The 20421-nt window shown below is 41.9% G+C and overlaps 1 protein-coding gene across 2 annotated transcripts in view; it reads left to right on the top strand.

Annotated features, from left to right (window-relative positions):
- Positions 1-20421, top strand: part of DNAAF9 (dynein axonemal assembly factor 9) — a 148483-nt gene that overhangs the window by 112479 nt on the left and 15583 nt on the right. For both annotated transcript variants that reach the window (XM_059898974.1, XM_059898973.1), the window contains exons 28-29: positions 3054-3179; positions 10651-10688. In XM_059898974.1, the coding sequence (XP_059754957.1) occupies positions 3054-3179; positions 10651-10688 (164 nt within the window). The remainder of the gene's footprint in view (positions 1-3053; positions 3180-10650; positions 10689-20421) is intronic.

Genomic DNA, 20421 nt, shown 5'->3' with positions numbered 1-20421 from the left:
AATTGCAAATGTAAAATAGAGCCCGAAAGACAATTGTATGGAATATCTGTTGTTTCAAAGGAAAGAAAGTTAAAGCCCTGCTGGGTTTTTCGTTTCTGTTTTGTTTTTGTTTTTAATAAAGAGACTACTGACAAGAAAGAGGCAACACAAAGAGTTAGTTTTTTGCCTTCATCATGCAGTTGGGGCAGTTTAGCCAGAGTGGCCAGGTACAGGCTTCAGCAGCTGGATCAGTGTGCATCCTTCTGAGGTGAGGGCTGCCTCCTGCTGTCTGAAAGCCATGCCCAGGATGGTTATAAGGCAGGGGCTGGGCAATAAGGGAGGGCATTAGCAGGCACCCCATTAACAAGTAGAGTGATTGACACCAAAGACCTGCTGTCTGCCTCAGTGGCTCCTGGCTGCAGTGCCCAGATGCTTCACCTAGATACATTGGCCTCACCAAGAAGCCTGGGGCCTGTTTTTTACTCTAACTTTTTTCCATTAAAATCAGTGAAAATTAATGTAATGCTCTGAAAACTTGTGAATTCCCCAGTCACCCTGTCTAAGGGAAATCTATTGTATTAAAATTGCCAAAATCCTCAGGACTGACTTATAAATGTTTCAGTTCTTTTTTTTTAAAATAAGATTATTTATTTATTTATTTATTTATTTATTTATTTATTTATGGCTGTGTTGGGTCTTCGTTGTTGCGCACGGGCTTTCTCTAGTTGCGGTGAGCGGGGTCTACTCTTCGTTGCAGTGCGCCGGCTTCTCATTGCAGTGGCTTCACTTGTTGCGGAGCACAGGCTCTAGGTGCGCGGGCTTCAGTAGTTGTGGCTCGCGGGCTCTAGAGCGCAGGCTAAGTAGTTGTGGTGAATGGGCTTAGTTGCTCCGCGGCATGTGGGATCTTCCCGGACCAGGGATCGAACCCATGTCCCCTGCATTGGCAGGCGGATTCTTAACCACTGCACCACCAGGGAAGTCTTTTTAACCCTAAGAAATGAGAGTCTCTACAGCTTGTACCAAACATGGAAAGTAAAAAGCCCCCAGACACTTTTTTAGAAGAGGAGGAAAAAGCTGATGCTGAGGAGCAAGGCTAGGGCACTTCACCATGAGCATTAAGGCCATTAAACACAACTACAAAGAGATTTAGGGCCGTTTGTAAGCTTCAGGCCTGCTTACCAGAGTGTTGCTGCAGTTTGAGGGGCTCTCCTAGCATCTAGGACCATCCAGAGACTACAGAACCAGTGGAAAGCACTCCACATGGTCATATACACACATGCCCAGGCAGTGGGAGAAGCCTCCAAGAGAAGCCAGGGAGCAGAGGGCTCGCTCTCTGTAGAACCTAGCACACCATGTTCTCTACTGAAGCACCCACTGCTGTTTGGTCAGGACTGAGGCAGACCTGGGGTTGGGGGTGCTAATGTTGTTGTGTGGAGTAAAATCAAGTACCGTTGTACAGATGAATTGTTTGTAGGAACTCAGGAAATAGCCCAGGCAGGCTGTACCTATCCCCCCAGCCCCAGGCTAAGACCCAGGTCTGTATGATCAGCAAGGCTGCCCATCAGATTTGCCTTTCCTCTGTAAGAATTGACCTTTTGTGATAGGCTGGGTCAGTCAGGAAAATGTTCTTGGAGTGGCCAGGGGTCTGCCTGGAGTTCAGTGTCCAGTTCATTCACCTACCCTGCTTTAGGCACCATTGATTACAGCACCCAGCAACTACCTTACATTCTTATTGTGGAGACACACAATAAACAAATTAGAAAATACAGTGTATGTAGCTGATGTTCAGTGCTTTGGAGAAGAATTGGGGTGGGGGTGGGGAGTATCAAGAGAGGGGATTGCTATATCCCATAGGCTGTATGAAGTCAGAGGACACCTCTCTCATAAGATGCCAACTGAGCAGAGACCCGAAGGGGGTTGAGGGAGTGAGGCTTGCAGACATCTGAGGAAAAGAGCATTACAGGAGAGGGGACAGAGAGTGCAAAGGTGAAAGTATACCTGGCACGTTCAGGGAAGAGCCAGGAGGTCAAAGTAGTTAGATTCAGGTACAGGAAGAAATAGTAAGAAATGAAACTCATCCCTGCAGTGCGGGTCAGATCTTAGAGGGCTGTGTGGGCCATTGTAAGAGCTTTGGCTTTCAGGCTGAGGGGTATGGAAGCCACTCACTCAGTGACTTACCTGATGGGGTTAGCATGACCCCTCTAACTTTTGTGTTGAAAACAGGTTAGGGAGATACAAAGACAGAAGCAGTTTGGACTCAGTGGTAGAGTGGGAGTATGAGCATAGTTATATTTTAAAGATTAAGGAAAAATGGAGTCAAAGAAGATGCCAAACAAACCTTTGGCCTCGCAGCTGAAAGAGTGGAATCTCCTCTGCTGAGAAGGACAAGACCTCAAGAGGAGCAGATGTGGGAGAGTTGGATCAGGAACATATTAAGTTGTAATTGAAAACATCAAATTGGCCCTGGAGGGAGTTCCAGGCAGGAGATACAAATGCAGTTGGTATTTGACATGTGTCTACTGACTTGGAGATATGTCTCATAATCCCTCTTTCTCTTGCCTGCATGTTCTGTGAGACGAAAGGAGAGGAAAGAGCTATTAAAGAAAATATACCAATGCAGGAGCTCCTAACTTGATTAGAAAACACCAAGTCCCACCCTCAGAGCCCCAGGGTCACATGTTCTCTTGCCTGCATGTTCTGTGAGATGAAAGGAGAGTAAAGAACTATTAAAGAAAATATACCAATGCGGGAGCTCCTAACTTTATTAGAAAACACCAAATCCCACCCTCAGAGCCCCAGGGTCACCTGCAGTCTTCTCTAAGGGGAGTGGGCAGTAGGGTTCTTTCTTCCACTCACTATTGCAGTTAGAACTAATGGAACTCGGAAATACAGAACCACTGTGGACTCCAGGGGCTCTAAATCATGAAGTGGGGTGACCCCAAGGAACCCAGTCGCAGTCTCCCCCTTTTGGTTTTCCTTCCACCTTGCTCACTCAGCCACGCAGCAAGCATACCCCTCTTCCCACACTCTAAAGCGCCAATCAGTAAACTAATTATTCCCTTTTTTCCCGCCAGCTACACAGATGTTATTGATGTTGTCCAGGCCCTGCAGATACATCCAGATTCAAATGTCAAGTCCTCCTTCACCATTGGTGCCATCACAGTGTGCGTGGAGCCCCTGAGCTGCTACATGGAGCACAGGTACATACTTAGGACCACCTCTGGCCCACAGGGTGTGTTGTGTTTAAGTGTACAGGAAGCAGTTTTCTCCCACCTACCAGTAGGAGACACATCTTTATGTGTGTTTATGTTTTGAAATGCATCAGTCTACCTTATATGTAATAAATGCCCAGTTGTCATTTGATTAGTGCTAGGTCCTCAGAGCTACTGTTTGGACTGGCAGCTCCTCACCACTTTGTGCACTGAAAAGTCACCCTTCTAGGACAGTGGGACTTGAAATAGCTTCTCCCAGAAAAAAAGAATGCCTATGGCAGGCTTTTCTTTTCCTCTTCACTGCAGGGGAGGGACTTTGTGTCCCAAGGCACTTGGAGTACCTCACAGATACTTTTTCATGTGGTTAAGCCATCTTAAAGCATCTTACCTCAGTTAATGACACTTATTCTCATTACAAACAGGTGAAATTTTTTTTTCTACTTTGGAAGTAATATAACAACAACAAAGAAAATTGAGTATAATTCACTCATAATCTCACTCAATGTTAACTATTATAATTTTTGTGAATTCCTTCCTGGTCTTTTATGTGCATGCTTTTTTACAGTTGTGGTATACATATAATTTTGTATCCTTCTTCTTAGGTTAACATATAGACATGTTATGTAAGTGAACATATATATGTTCCTGCAATTACAGTGGTAATTACATTTTGATTGGGTATGTAATAATTATGTGCATGTATGGACATAATAGTCTTAACCAGCTCCCCACTATTAGTCACATAGGATGACTCCAACTTTTCACTATCATAAATAATGCTATGAGAACATCTTTATCCATATAAATTTCTCAAATTTCAGATAATTTCCTTAGAATAGATTCCTCAAAGATATATTATTAATTAATTGTATGATAGTTTTATTACTCTTTATTCATATTTCCAAATTGCTTTCTGAGTGGGTTTTGCAGTTTATACTGCCCCAGTGGTGTCTGGAAGTACCTATTTCATCATGAGAGAAATCCTCACTGGGAAGTTTCAAACATTACAGTGTCCCTTCATAGAGCTATTTGACTTCCTCTCCCTTTAGCCTAGTAGAATGTATCCAAGGTCTGTAATCATGTGGTTTTTCTGGCTAGTCCATATTATTATCATCTCCTGGTAACTGATTGATCTATCCTTAGATCTTCATCTGAAAAAGCTCCCTGCTTGAGTCCCAAGTTGATATCTTTAGACTTCACATAGAATTTACATTAGAAGTTACTTCCCTAGTCACCTTAACTGATCCCAAGAAATGTCTTCACCATTCTCCCTTCTCTTTAGCTCTGACCTAGGTTCTGCTCTCCCATAATAAAGCTAAGGTGGTCTATTTTTCCTTCTGCCTTAGGTTAGGTTATTGTAGTGAATGCTGAGCATCCCCATTCTACTTCAGAATGCCATATTGAGTCTTACATGCCACTCTTTCTACCATCCATGTCTCTTCTTGTTCTGAAGTTTTCACTTAAAGATGAATGAAAGCAGAAGGGGGTCTAACAGGGGACTAGACACTACCAGAGATATTAACATAGAAAGGTAAGAAAAGATAGTAATAAACAAAGAACAGACAAAGGTTACACTCTAGACAAGTTCTCTTCTACACCATCAAGAAAAAGTTAAGGAGAAGAGAAACTAACAGGGTGGTAAGGGAAGAGCTCAAGGAAGAGATATAAAAGGTCTGGGGAAATGGGGAGGAGGGATCTTCCTGGGGTAGTGGAAATGTTCTAAAACGGAATTGTGGCAATGGTTGTACAACTCTGTAAACAATTTACTAAAAATAATCATTGAATTGTACACTTTAAATGAGTAAATTTTGTGTAGGTTCTAAATAAAGCAGTTAAATAGAAAAGATCAGGGGAAAAGGAATTTAGCTGCCAAAAGCAGCTGAAAGATAAACTGTTAGAGTCCTAGAAAGAAAATAAAAATTTCACTATAGAAATGAAAATCTCAAAGCAGTGAGAAGTAAAGTAGACACTGCTAAAACAAAATGGAGAGGAAATACGGAATTCCTGGGAGGTCCAGTGGTTAGGACTCCTCCCTTCTACTGCAGGGGGGCACAGGTCCAGTCCCTGGTCGGGGAACTAAGATCCCACAAGCCACACGGCCAAAAAAAAATTTTCAGAGGAAATAGACAAAGAAATGAAGACAATTAGAGAAAAGAGAGGAATTATAGAATACAGATTTAGCTTTTGCGAGGACAGAAATCATTTCTGTTTAATGCTTAGTACATAGTAAGTGCTCATGAAGTGCCTGTGGAATAAATGAGTGTGCCAGCATGTGAGGAATAAGTGTCCTTGAAGAGAATTTAAATAAATAAATCAATAAACAAGCTAAAGATAAGTATATAATCTCTTTAAATATAGAAATAAGGGTAAAGTATATGAATTATAGTTATGGAATATAAAAATATAAATGACAAAATCAGGTGGGTTAAAAAGTATAAGAGATTGGGACTTCCCTGGTGGTGCAGTGGTTAAGAATCTGCCTGCCAATGCAGGGAACACAGGTTTGAGCCCTGGTCCAGGAAGATCCCACATGCCGTGGAGCAACTAAGCCCATGCGCCACAACTACAGAGCCTGCGCTCTAGAGCCAGTGAGCCACAACTACCGAAGCCCGCACACCTAGAGCCTGTGCTCCGCAACAAGAGAAGTCACCGCAATGAGAAGCAAGCGCACCTCAAAGAAGAGTAGCCCCCGCTCACCGCAACTAGAGAAAACCCGCGTGCGGCAATGAAGACCCAATGCAGCCAAAAAAAAAAAGTATAAGAGATCACTAATAATATTTGTCAGTAAATCAAAATTACTGATTTGCTCATTTTTTTAGATATTAATGAGAAATTTCCAAATTTACTTTTGAATCCATTCCAGAAAGTAATTTACTATATTGGTTTACTAATTCTCTGTTGGAAAACTAATGATTAGCTCCTGTGCATGGGCTGGAGAGCTGTTCTGTTCCATGTGCATGGGGGTGCATGTGGAATAGAATAAGAGAATTATGGGACTCATGATCAAGAATAGAAAGTTACTGGGACTTGCCTGGTGGTCCAGCAGTTAAGACTCTGCACTCCCAGCACAGGGGGCCCGGGTTCAGTCCCTGGTCAGGGAACTAGATCCCACATGCCTTAACTAGAAAATCCCGTGTGCCACAACTAAGACCCGGTGGCTCAGCCAAGTAAATAAATAAATATATATATTTTTTAAAATCTGGTTTAAAAAAAAAAAGAATAGAAAGTTATTAAATAACATTAATCCCATTCCATTAAGAAAAAAATTAAGTGGGCCAGTGTTAATAAGCCCATAAATTTTTAAAAAGCAAAAACAATCTGGGAATTCCCTGGCAGTCCAGTGGTTAGGACTTGGCGCTTTCACTGCCGTGGCCTGGGTTCGCTCCCTGGTTGGGGAACTAAGATCCTGCAAGCTGCATGGCATGGCCAAAAGAAAGAAAGAAAGAAAGAAAGGAGGGGGAGGGAGGGAGGAAGGAAGAGAGGGAGGGAGGGAGGAAGGAAAGGAAGGAAGGAAGGAAGGAAGGAAGGAAGGAAGGAAGGAAGGAAGGAATCCATCCTTACCTAGCCAACTGTGGTGGATTAAAATTATGGCCACAGCAGAAACAGCCCCTCCCATCAAGACCTGAAGAGTCAAATCTACTCACCTGGGCATCGTGACTTGGATTTGGCCAGTAGGACATCAAGAAGCATGAAACAAGCCAAGGCTTGAAAAGCATTTACACATTGGGGTTTGCCCTCTCTTGCTTCTGGGAGCTAAGACCACCATATGAAGAAGCCTGGGCTAGGCTGCTGGAGGATGAAAGACCATGTGGCGAGAGAGGCCCAGCCATCCATTCCTACCATTTGGACTGAGACCCCAGTTGGGCCTGTGAGTGAGACCTTGATGATTATCTTAGATAATCATCAGCCCCAGCTGAGCTGCCCCAGGCCAAAACAACTGCCCATTCAACCTATAGAATCATGAGAAATAATAAATCATCATTATTTTAAGCCACTTAGTTTTGGGGTGATTTATTATACTGCAACAGTGTAAGAAAATCAGTACACTTATACACTCTTTTTTTTTTTCATACACTGTTGATAGGAATGTAAAATGATTTAATGTCTTTGGAAACAAATATGGCCATTCCATTGCTCAAATTTTATCATACAGTTATATTTTTACAAATGTGCAAAGATATATATGTATAGGGGTGTTTGTTTCAGGCAGAATTTTTAATTCCAAACAGTAGAGCCCACTCCAGCATGTCTAGCTGGGGAGGAATTTACTAATGTACATTATAGCTTGCAGAGTCTCTAGGAGGGTCAGGCTGTATTGGCTAGGCAGCCAGGTGGAACACTCAAACTTCCTGTAGGGCTGCCCCAGTGAAGGGGATATCTCAGCCACTTCCTCCACCAGAAAATGGAGTCTGCTTACCATACATTCCCTCACTCACCATGCTCATTGCCACTTGGAGTCTAGTTGGTAGAACTTCGGCCATATGCCTGCACCAGATGGCAAGAAAGGCTGGAAAAGCAGTTTTCTGCCATTTACACCAGGGACGGGCTTCCTAATTCCAAGTCTGGGAAAGGTGTTTAGAAGGTACTGGGCAGTCTGAAATATGACAGATGTGCTCTGCAATGTTCAAGACAACACTATTAATAATATCAAAGAACTGGAAATAATCCAAATGCTCAATTAGTAAGTGACTGGTTAAATTTGGGGATATTCATATAATGGACTGCTATGCAGGCATTTTTTAAAATCAAGTAGATTTTTATCTTCTAACATAGAAAATGGCCATAATATTTTATGAAGTGAGAAAAACAAATTACCAAAACAATGTGTATTTTTTAAATGTTTACTTGTATACGCAGAGAAAATATCTAGAAGGATACATGCCAAACTGTGATTAGTTGTTCCTTCTGGGAAATGACCAGTTCCTTGGGGGCAAATGTTGGATGATGGGGAAACCATTTGATATTTTATAGTATCATGTATATTGCTTCTTTTAATGTAACAGCTTTATTGAAGTTTCTGTGGATATACTTACTCTGGACATTTCATATAAATGGAATCATATAATATGTGGCCTTTTGTGTCTGGCTTCTTTCAGGGTTCATTCATGTTGTAGCATGTGTCAGTGTTTCATTCCTTTTTATTGACAAATATTTCATTGTATGGATATATCATATCTTTTTTATCCATTCATCAGTTGATGGACATTTGAGTTATTTATATCTTTTGGCTATCATAAATATACTGCTATGAATGTTTATGTATAAGTTTTCCTATGGTTGTATGTTTTCTGTTCTCTTGGGTAGAATTACTGGGTCATATGGTAACTGTATGTTTAACTTTTTGAGGAGCTGCAAACTTATCCAAAGCCACTGCACCATTTGCATCCTCACCAACAATGTATGAGGGTTCCCATTTCTCCACATCTTCACCAATACTTGTTATTGTCTGTCTTCAATAATATTACAGTTTAGTAGGGAGGACGATATGTAGAGAAGGAAAGGAGTGAGCCAACATTTGTTTTCCACCGTTTGTTAGACACTGTGATGCTTTACCCTTTTCAAACCTCAAAATCCCCTTTAGGTATTTTGGGAGGCATTTAAGGTAGGCATCATTACCATGTTTTACCATGAGGAAGCTGTTGCTCAGAAAAGTTAAATAACTTTCCAAATGCCACACCCATGACATGTACACAATTAATCATGATATAGGGTAGGAAGTGCTGTGATAAAAGATTCATGTAATTTTATAAGAATTATAAAAAAGCTATGATAACTCATAGTTGGATTAGGAAAGAAAGCCAGCATATGAATTTGAAGGACAGGGATGCCAGAGATGCCAAGATATGAGAAGAAATTGCATGTATGTGCAAGTCCATGTGTTCTGAGTATTTTCTTTGCAGCTGTTTAAAGTGAGCAGCTTAATGGCCCTCTACCCTGTCAGAAGTTTAAAACATGAGCATCCAACCTGTGATTGTATAAGATGCCTTGAGGGGAAACATTGCTCAACCTTGTCTAAGATGCCACTGGTGTGAATTGCTGTGGGCTGCTGCAAGAAAGGAAGCAGGACGCTGAGAAGGGCTTTTAAGGGCATGTACTCTAAAGTCACAGGCACTTACTTCATGGGGACAGACATTTTTCTAAGAATGCATTTGCTGTGTGGCTGGCCATTCCGTGGACTATGAGTGCAGTGAAGTCAGTGAGCTGTATTCTTGGGAGACTCTGGTGCGGATGCCTCTTCCTTTGTTCCAGGGCTCCTGACCTTGCTCAGTCATAGCACGTGGGGATTCTCCCATGGAATTCTTTAGAAACCATGAAGGAGTCAGGCACGTGAACTAGATCCACGGCCCAAAGTTGTATTCATCCAGCTCACTCATCCACCAAATTTGGTTCCAAATGGTGTGTGTCTGGCTGTTGTCAGAAATCAAATTAAAAGATGAGGATTTGCCACCACCAAGAGAATTGCAGGAGAGAAACTCCCCTCAGTGTTTTGAACAGCATTAATACCTGCCAACTACACCAGCAACAATTCAGAGGGTGGCTTCATCAAGCATCTCATTTGCAGGGATAGAAGACACAGGAGCTCTGTGGTGCCAGACAAACCTGGCTCCCTGTATAAGCTCTCCCATTTCCTAGCTGCATGTGGGACCTTGGGCCAAGTGCTTAGCTTGCTTAGCCAACCTAAACCCACTCTTTGTGGTTTTTAGGTACCCAAGGCACAGGGTGGATGTGAGAATAAAATTGTACATATGAACTGCTTGCACAGTGCCCAGCCCATGGTAAGAACTTGATAAAAGGCAGCTATTCTCATTAGTGTTAGCTTTCTTCTCTAAGAAGAGCACCGTGGTGTTTTAGAAGTTTTAAAGCACTGAGAATATGGGCTTTTCTCTGGAGCTTACTGCAGAGCTACAGTTGTTAACTCACACTTCGGATTAGTCACCCTCAATCCAATCAGTCAGTTTCCTACATTTCATTCACTGTTTGAGCTCAGAATAGGATTAAAGGGAAACCAGGATTCTGTTGTGCACATAAAGGGAAATATGGCAACTTTGGTACTGAAGGCCCTTGGCACAATTAGGCAAAATAATTCTCATTTTCCCTTGAAATTTCCCCTTTACTGTCAGGACAGTATCTCTTTGGGAGGGTGGAAAAGAAGACCAAGTTCTCTTTCTCCATTTCCTATAGTCTTGAGAGCTGGCCCTGTCCTCAGTATCCCCTCTTCAACATTCCACCAAGAGTTGACCACTTTGGGACTTCTATGGGGTTTCTGGCTTAGGGAACTTTGGTTCAAAGCTATGAAAACCTTTTGTATAATCATGGCTATCCTTAATGTCAGTGTTGCCTGCCAGTTGCCCCACTGAGTAAGTCATCTTGTATGTTAGTGATATTCACATTTTTGTGAGAAATAACCAATGAAAATTCTGAGATCAATGGTTTTAAAATATTTCTTTTTTCTCCCTAGATTTCTCTTTCCTAAATGTCTCGACCAGTGTTCACAAGGTAAGCAATATGCTCTATTTTCGCTTGCATGCCCTTCAAATTATGTTTAGATGCAACAGACTTTTCTTCATGCTCCCACCTACCATTCTGAAATCTAAAGCAAATAAAACTGATCCAGGGAAAACTTGCGCATTTTTTGCTTTTATCTTATTTGATAGGCAGATTTCTTCCAAGAGTTTGTCTCTTAATGATAATAAATTGCCATGGCAACACCTCTTCTGAGCTGGGCTTAAGTCTGCCCTGGCCTTCCAGCTAATGTCAGTGGACTGAATAGGTATTCCTAGCCTGTGGATCAGCAAGATTTTGATGCATTTCTCCTGTCCCATGAGTGAGAGTATGGCTGAGTAGAACCTTCTCCCTTAGTCCCCTGCTACATATACTGAAATTTTCCACGTCTCCTTTATAACATTTAGAAAAATCCACCCATCCTGTAGGTTATACTCAACCTTGCATTGTCCTACCATCTGGCAGCCTGGGAGCAGCACTTTTTAGTCATATTAGCTATGATGGCTGGAGACCCAGAATAAATTCTAAGTTTCCTACAGTTAGTGATAAAATACTTATTGTTGTCAGAAGACCTGGGGTCTGGGCTTCCTGAAACAGCCCAGCAAGTAGAAATCAGATGGAAGAAAATAACTCAGTGTCACCAGCACAGTTTTGCCCTGCTGATCCCATTGCCAATCCACAGGGAATGGAGACAATAGAGCATTCGTAGAGCTGTTGTCTTGGGAAAGAGCTGAGCTGGAGGCTGTGCAGGGCAGGAGGCCGGGTCAATGGAGAGAAGAATGTGTGTGTTGGACTGCTGCACCAGGGAGTCTCAAGTCTAGCTTTTAGAGGCCCCTGTTGCTTTCTAGGCACTGCACCCCAGAAGCAGAGTTGAATGGAGGTTGGCTGGGTCTATCTACAGTGTCCACCCCAGGTAGATTAAAGAGATTTTATAGGGGCTGGGTCAGTAGGATCTGGTAACAGACTAGATGGGGGGACATTGCAAAAGGGGGTATCTGGAATGACTCCTAGGTTTCTAGCTTGGGAGATTGGGAAGGTTCATGGTACCTATCCTTGAAATAGACTACATAGAAGAAAACGTAGGTCCAGGAGATAACCAAAGAGAGCTGTCTGGTCCTTCGATAAATGTTTGGAAGTCATGATCAAAGCCAAGGGTGTGGGCTATAGTCAGCCCTTCTGACTATATGATCGATCATATAGTGATCGATCACATGATCGATCACATGACGATTGCCACCCTAGTGCCCCTTGGCTTCTTGACACTTTCTCCTTCAGTGCCCCTCTGCTTTTTTTGCATGTGGGAAAAAGATGATCAGGCTACCTTGGCAAAGAACCTTAAGCAAGTGTTCTGTCTTTACTGTCCATGAACCTGGGCCAGCATTACAAGAGGAAAGCTCTTTTAGGCAAAGACAGAATGAGTTCTGTCTGGGATTTTGTAGGCATATTTCATTAACATTGCCTTCCAACTCATTGTTCAAAGGCAATGTGTGTCAATTCTGTGCTTATATAAAGAAAGCTGGGGTGGGGGTGGGAGGACTTCCTTGGTGGTCCAGTGGTTAAGAATCCGCCTTCCAATGCAGGGAACTCGGGTTCGATCCCTGGTCGGGGAACTAAGATCCCCCATTGCCGCGGGGCAACTAAGCGCATGCGCTGCAACTACTGAGCATGCGAGCCACAACTAGAGAGCCTGCATGCCACAGCTACAGAGCCCACACGCTTTGGACCCCGCACGCCACAAGAAGAGAGAAGCCTGTGCACCACCACAAAAGATCCCGCGTGCCGCAACCAAGACCCAACGCAGCCAAAAATTAAATAAATAAATAAACATGTTTATAAAAAAAGAATTTAAAAAAAAAAAAAAAAAAAGAAAGCTGGGGGAATTTCCTGGCAGTCCAGTGGTTAGGACTCACGTTTTCACTGCCACGGCCCGGGTTCAGTCCCTGGTCGGAGGACTAAAAAAAAAAAAAAGAAAGCTGGGAATGTGATCAGATGTAGACAGATAACCTTGAGGCCATATATTGCTGTTTTCTGAACTGCAAAGGGCTTGTTAAGTGATAGTGCCTTAGTAGACATCTTCCCCTTACATCTGGGCCAAGAGGACCCTATAGACTGATCTGACCTAATTCACCATGGGCATGGACCCTCTGGGGAGAGAGGAGATAAAATGCAAGTATTTCTTCCTCCTCAGAGATTTGGTGGCTTTCTTAGAGGTAGGATCTGCCACCGGTAGACAAACATTTCATGTCCCAAGGGAGCAGTTGCCTCCCTTCGCTCCTGTTCATGAGTCAAGCTCCCTGATTCATTGCTTTTACAACAAAGGATTATTTTACAATGAGAAAAGCACTGTATTGCAGCCACAAGATGATGTGTATTACAGAAATCCAAGGATTAGGAAATAATCTCAATCCTTAAACAACAAGCAAGGCTCATTATAATGCTGGCTTTAAAACAGAGCGCAGATAATTTACTACCATGACCTGCTTTTAGATGTATCTGTAGATAGACAAAAGAAGTGAGATTTGTATTCTTCTGGGCTGCTGGAAGTCTTTAGCCAGACTGGGATGGTCAAACAGACCTCAGAGATGTTTCTCCACTCTTGGGAACGGGCCAGTCCAGGCTGCCTGCTCACTCACAGCCCAGACTGGTGAGACGTTGGCCAAATCAGAGTATCCACTCCTTGATAACAGAGCAGAAGGAAGCTCCCGGCCCAAGCAAGATGAAACCGCTCATGATGGCCTCTTCACCCTGTGCTCCAGATAACTGCTGTACCTTGCCTTGAAGATGGCATTTCCTCTTGGCAGGTAGCAGATTGCATAGCTGGCCTAAGGAATGCTGGGGGTAATCCTTTTGCTTGTTTCTCCACAAAGCAAAGCCCCTTTTCTATGTCCAATTCCTGACCTAGAATCCAAAGCTCACAGTGTTTGTCTACATGGTACTCATGGGGCAGACAGGACTTTGGGCAAGGTGTCTGTCAGAGACTCAGACCCTAGCCTTTTCTCAGGCAGGCCAAGCCTGTGCTTGTGACCCTGCTGCATGCCACTCAGGTTGGCACATTTGCAGTAGTCTGACTCTCCAGTTTCTCTGCCCAAGAAGATGCTAAGTAGTGTCCTAGGGCCTTTATAGATCTTCTCTCAGCCTTTCCTTACTCCTCACTGCAAGATCCACCACAGCTATTCTTGTCTTCCACCCCTGGGAATGTCATGGGCCTCTTGCAGGAGCCGGCTCCCATAACTGCCATCTCTGGAATGTGCTGAGCCTTCTAGAACGCTGCCTGCTACCCCACTGTGCCACATTCTGGGCCTGGCTGCCTGGCCTTGCTTTGCTCAGTTTCCAAAGGCCCCAGCCACTTCCTGTGGCTGCACCAGGACATGGGGTTCTGGCAGTAGGCTCAGCAGGCTGTCCTCACTGCCTCCCCACAGCCTCCAGAGTGACCTTTCTAAATGGGAATGGGAGCACAGGCACTACCAGTGTCACCTTTGTTAGGAGGCTTTCCTGAAACTCTAACTGCAGATGGTCCATCTTAATGTTAAAGTTTATGAACAAGGAAGGCATGTGAGGAACCTTTTTAAAATAGAATAAACAAAATGCAGACATATTCTCCATTTGAATTCCTAAGTCTTGTGCTGTTACCACATCTAGGCCATACCTGAAGACCTTGAGAATAGAAGTTTTAAGTGTAGGAGAAGCTGTTAAGAAAATGTGGTTCTGTATATTCCTATATACTTGAATATGCATAGACTATCTGAGGAGGCATACCCAAAATCTGGTTATTAGTGGTTGCCTCTGGGGAGGAGAAATAAGGCTCAGGGTGCCAGAGAAAGGAAGAAGAAACTTGAACAGCCTTTTGTACCTTATCAATTTTGCACCAAAAATATATATATACTAATAAATCTTAGAAACCTTTCCAGATGGCTGTCTGATGAATGGTACTTGCTCAGACCTGCAAGTGGGAGAATTTTTGGCATGTGGGCACCCACAGCTTAGTTTCTTAGGCAGCTGCCTCGGAGGTCAGGTTGCATGTGTCTTTCATTACACTTCATTCATTCTTTCATTTTTTCAGCAAATCTTTATCTAATGCCTGCTGTAACCCAGTCCTGGGGGATTAAGAAAGGCTTCTGGAAGAGGTGCTATTCAGATTGTCTACACCCTGAAGGAGGAGTTGGCCCTCCTTCAAAAAAACGAGAGAAAAGATGGCTCCAGGCAGAAGAAACAGCAAGATTGAAGGCCTGATGGTGATTAGAGTACGACTAGGGCCCTGAGGAAGTGCAGCATGCAGATAGATCAAGCAGGCCAAGAAGTTTAGATATCAGCCTAAAAATAATTGGAATGCATTAAATATTTTAAGTAGAGAAGTGACTTGATCAGATTTATGTTTTTGAAAGATTACTCTTACTACAGTAGGAAGAATGAATTGTAAAGGAAGCCTGGAAGTAGAATGAGCAGTAACCTAGTGAAGAGAGAGCAGTGGTCTAAACCAGGCAGATGGTAGCAGGGACTGAGAGTGGAGGATGGACGATGGCCCAGGTTTGGGGAACTGGGCAGTCGGTGTGCCTTTCACCAAGTGACCACTTGGATGTCAGGGGAAGCCATTGAGGAAACTCACCCTTGAATCCTCAGAGGTCTCTCAAGCACTGTGCAGAGGCATATGGGCCATATTTACCTAAGGCCGACTGACTTGCTGTGGAGCACTAACAGATACCTGCGAAGAGCAGGACTCATGTCTCAGAACCAAGGAACCAATAGATTCCCAAACAGTGTGTAAGCACTCAGGAAGCAGATTGTGTGCTCAGCAGTCGAGCCCTACCTCCTGACATCTATGATCCTAGGCATATTGTATACCCTTTGTGTGTGCCCTGTCCCCATTGTTACACACGACCATTGACATGAAGCTCCTAACCCCTGTTCCCTGGTTGCGAATGGAATGTGTTTATGAGGTTAGATTCAGTCTTTAGAGTTTTGGAACACTTTTTATAAGTATGATTGGTGAGAGGAAGGAAGTATCACTAACTTCTGCCTCAGACCAGAGGCAGGGGCCAGGGGTCCTGGAAGTTGCCTTCAAACCAGTGATAGCCACTCATCTAAACCATGGGCTCAGCAGCCTAGGCTGGTGAGAGTCATGTGACTTACCTTCCTGCTTGTTGCTGTGGTAAGGTGTGCCACAGCCACCTCTGTCAGTCTGAGGAATGGATCGGTCCAGGCTCCTTGGTGTACATGTAGGGGTCCCATTCCCAAATGATGAGATGGTGGTGGTAGTAGTGTCAGGTTGCATTTAATGAGTTCTTACTCTCTGTAGCCTGTGATAAAGCATTTCACAGATAACCTGGAGATATGTGTTCCCATCTGACAGAGGAGGAAATTTGGGCTCAGAGAGAAAGTTGAGCAATTTGCCTAATGTCACCCATGAATAATTAGTGGAACCGAAAATTCAGACTCAGGTTTACTTGGCTCTAAAACCCATGCTTTAATCTTTACCTTATGCTATCTTTTTACATACATGAAGAAGATAAATAAAAATATAAGCCCTATATTTTAAGCACTGCCTGTGTTATTCAAAGGAGCTCTCGTAGCTCAGAGAAAGAGAGACAGCAAGGTGGCATGAGGGGAGGATTGGGATGGTAAGGTATTAGAGAAGATTGTAAGGAAGAAGTAAGCTTTACCAAAAAATTTTTTTAAAGGGCTTAAGTGAAAAAACAAGGTACAGAATGGTATAGTATGCCACTGTTTGTGGGAAAAATGTATACATACACATTTACTTGTAAATACTCAGCACATATCTGGAAGAAAACTCTGATAAATATGGTTGCCTCCAGGGAAAGAAGTAGGTTGCTGGATAGGAAGGGAATTTACTTTCTCTGTGAACCCTTCTGTGCATTATGAGTTTTGCCCTCAAAAACTAAGTACAGCTAATTCTTTAAAAAACAAAACACTTGACTGAAGTAAACAGTATTAGTAAGAGTCCTCTGTACTGAATATTCATTATTCAGGATCCTACAATTACAGGGTTACTTAGGAAAGCTGAAGTCTCATAATTTAGAGACATTCACTTATGAACTAATCGTTTATAAAACTAGTCTCTATTAGTAAAAAGATTGATGATGAGCATTGAGTCTTCTTAGGTATAGAATTAATTATAGGCTTCCCTGGTGGCGCAGTGGTTAAGAATCCGCCTGCCAATGCAGGGGACACGGGTTCAAACCCTGGTCCGGGAAGATGCCACATGCCGCGGAGCAACTAAGCCTGTGCACCACAACTACCGAGCCTGTGCTCTAGAGCCTGCGAACCAAAACTACTGAGCCTGTGCACCTAGAGCCCGTGCTGCACAACAAGAGAAGCCACCGCAGTGAGAAGCCCACGCACCGCAACGAAGAGTAGCCCCCGCTTGCCGCAACTAGAGAAAGACCACGCGCAGCAACGAAGACCCAATGCAGCCAAAAATAAATTAAATAAATTTATGAGAAAAAAAATTATAACACCTATGAGAATGCTATTACAAAATAGAATATAAATGTTGAAAATCTCAAAAACCTATAAATGAAATTATATTTAATAAAAAATTAGGAGGCAACAAGAGAGAGATATTACCTCTACATCTTCTCAAGTGGGAGATCAGTAAATTTTAAAGCTGTTAAGTCAAGTTGTAAAGAGTTAGTTATACTCTTTAAAGATACAAAATTATCCACTCGGGCTTCTCTGGTGGCATGGTGGTTAGGAATCCACCTGCCAAGTCAGGGGACACAGGGGTGAGCCCTGGTCTGGGAAGATCCCACGTGCCGTGGAGCAGCTAAGCCCATGCGCCACAACTACTGAGCCTGTGCTCTAGAGCCCACGAGCCACAACTGCTGAAGCCCACGCTCCTAGAGCCTGTGCTCCACAACAAGAGAAGCCACTGCAATGAGAAGCCCACACACCGCAATGAAGAGTAGCCCCCGCTCGCCACAACTAAAGAAAGCCCGCGCACAGCAACGAAGACCCAACACAGCCATAAATAAATAAATAAATAAATTTATAAGAACAGTAAAACTTTAAAAAAAAATAAGTATCCACTAGAGGAACTATAAAATTATTAATGTAACCAACCAGAACGTGATAGTGGAGAAGTGGGACAAATTTAAGGGTATATGAACTTCCTTGTCTGTCATATGGAAAAGTCAAAAGACATTGTCTAAAGGTGACATAAGGATAGCTATCATAAGAACATAAAACAGACTATAAGCCCACCACTTATCAGAAGGAAAGCAGAAAACAGAATGCAGAAATCATACTGCTAAAAGTTAAAAAAAAAATTTTTTTTGAATAGAATTCCACATAAACAAGGTAACAGAAACAAAGTGTCAGTAAATATAAATGGTATAAATACCTATTAAAAGGAAAAGTATCTCAGATTAAACCAAAAAATAGAATCTAATTATATGATGTTCTGTACAAGAGGAGCATCTAAAACTAAGTAAGGATGGTGATAAAAGAACGGACAAGATATAACAAACGAATGCAAACAAAAAGAAATGGGGTTGATATTAATAACAGCAGGGTTGAATACCAGGCAAAATATTGAAGAGTCTAAAAAGGGCAGTTTTGGGAGTTTCCTGGTGGTCCAGTGGTTAAGACTCCGTGCTTCCACTGCAAGGTGCACAGGTTCAATCCCTGGTCGGGGAACTAAGATCCCACATGCTGCACAACACGGCCAATAAATAAATAAAAGGGCAATTTTTAATGATAAAGGACACCATCTACAACCTGTCATGAATATTTCTGTACCAAATAATTCAAAAGAAAGCATATACCTTTAAGTTACTATGTTACTAAACAAGAAATAATTTTTCTTTTTATTGAGGTATAATTGACATATAACATTGTATTAGTTTCAAGTGTATAACAGAATGATTTGATGTTTGTATACATTGCAAAATGATAACCACAATAAGTTTAGTTAACATGCATTGGCTTACATAGTTACAAAACAATTTTTTTCTTATGATGAGAACTTTTAAGATCTACTCTCTTAGCAACTTTTAGTTATTCAGTACAGTATTATTAACTGTAGTTACCATGCTGTACATTACATTTCCATGACTTATTTGTTTTATAACTGGAAGTTTGTACGTTTTGACTCTCTTCTCCCATTTCTCTCACCCTCTACCCCCTGCTTCTGGCAGCCACCAGTTTGTTCTCTGTATCTGTGGGCTTGGTTTTTGTTTTTGTTTTTTGTTTTTGTTTTTAGATTCTGCATATAAATGAGATATAATGAGATCATATGGTATTTCTCTGTCTGACTTATTTCATTTAGCATAATGCCCTTGAGGTCCATCCATGGCAAGATGGCAAGATTTCATTCTCTTTATGGCTGAGTAACATTCATATATGTATCATATCATATATAAGATAGATATATCTTAATATATAAGATATATCTATCTTATATCTCCTTTATCCATTCATCCACTAATGGACACTTAGGTTGTTTCCATATCTTGCTATTGTGAATAATACTGCAATGAACATGGGTGTGCACATAGCTCTTCAAGATAGTGATTTCAGTTCCTTCTGGTATATTCCAGAAGTGGAATTGTTGGATCATATGGTACTTTTATTTTTAATTTTTTGAGGAATCTCCATCCTGTTTTCCATAGTGTCTGTACCACTATGGAATTGGCATTCCCAGCAACAGTGTACAAGTTTCCCTTTTCTCCACATCCTCACCAACACTACTTATTTCTTGTCTTTTTGAGAACAGCCATTCTAACAGGTGTGAAATGCTGTCTCATTGTGGCTTTTTTAAATAATGAATTAAGCATTCAACTTAAGAAGTTAGAAAAAGAACAAGAACTTTTTTAAAGCTAGATTATAATAAAAAGGATTGAATCTATAAACCAGATATATCTAGCATGTTAAGCAACACTATGGAGATGCAATCAGCAAAATCTAGACTGAGAGAAATATACAAGATGCAGTTTTTCAACAAATAAATCACAAAGAAGTAAGAAGAAAACTATAGATTGAAGGAGAATTATGAGATGCATCAGTGAAATATAATGTATAGGCTTTGTTTGGTTCCTGTTTCCAAAAAATTAAGAAAATATTCTTGAGACAGAAAAATTTGAATATGGACTAGATATTTTATATTAAAGAATTTATTGTTAATCATTCATTTTTTTAAAGAGTCCTTATCTTATGATAATACATACTGAAATATTTTTGGATGAAATAATAGGATGTCTATTATTGGCTTCAGAATCATCCAGTGGGGAAGGAGAGGAAAGGAGAAAAGGTTGGGGTATGGTATAGAAGAAATAGTTAGCCAAATGTTGATCTTTCTTGAAGCCAAGTGATGGGCTCGTGGGCGTTCATTATACTATTTTTTTCTACTTTTGTATATGTTTGAAATTTTCACAATATTAAGTGAATAAAAATGGTTGAATAGCACAAATGCAAATGATACTATAGCAGAAATGGTGTATATGCTGTGATCCTAGCCATGTAAACATAAGTATGGAAGAGGTATTACAATTGTGTTGGCATGGTGGGATGTGGCAAATTCTCTGATTTCGAAATTATCTGTAGTGCTGTGGATTTTACTTCTGTATTTTAACAGGAAGGTTGAGAGTGATTGTGGCCCACTCCACAACCTCTCTTTACATGCGCCACCCTTCCTTACTGTGTCACTCTGTGAATATCTTTGTTAGCACTTACCTTGGAACTGTGGGTCCATGGGTGAGACTTCTTGACTGTG

This window comes from Balaenoptera ricei, chromosome 15, assembly GCF_028023285.1.
Source record: "Balaenoptera ricei isolate mBalRic1 chromosome 15, mBalRic1.hap2, whole genome shotgun sequence".
Classification (NCBI taxonomy): domain Eukaryota; kingdom Metazoa; phylum Chordata; class Mammalia; order Artiodactyla; family Balaenopteridae; genus Balaenoptera; species Balaenoptera ricei.
This window is presented reverse-complemented; position numbering and strand designations above follow the sequence as displayed.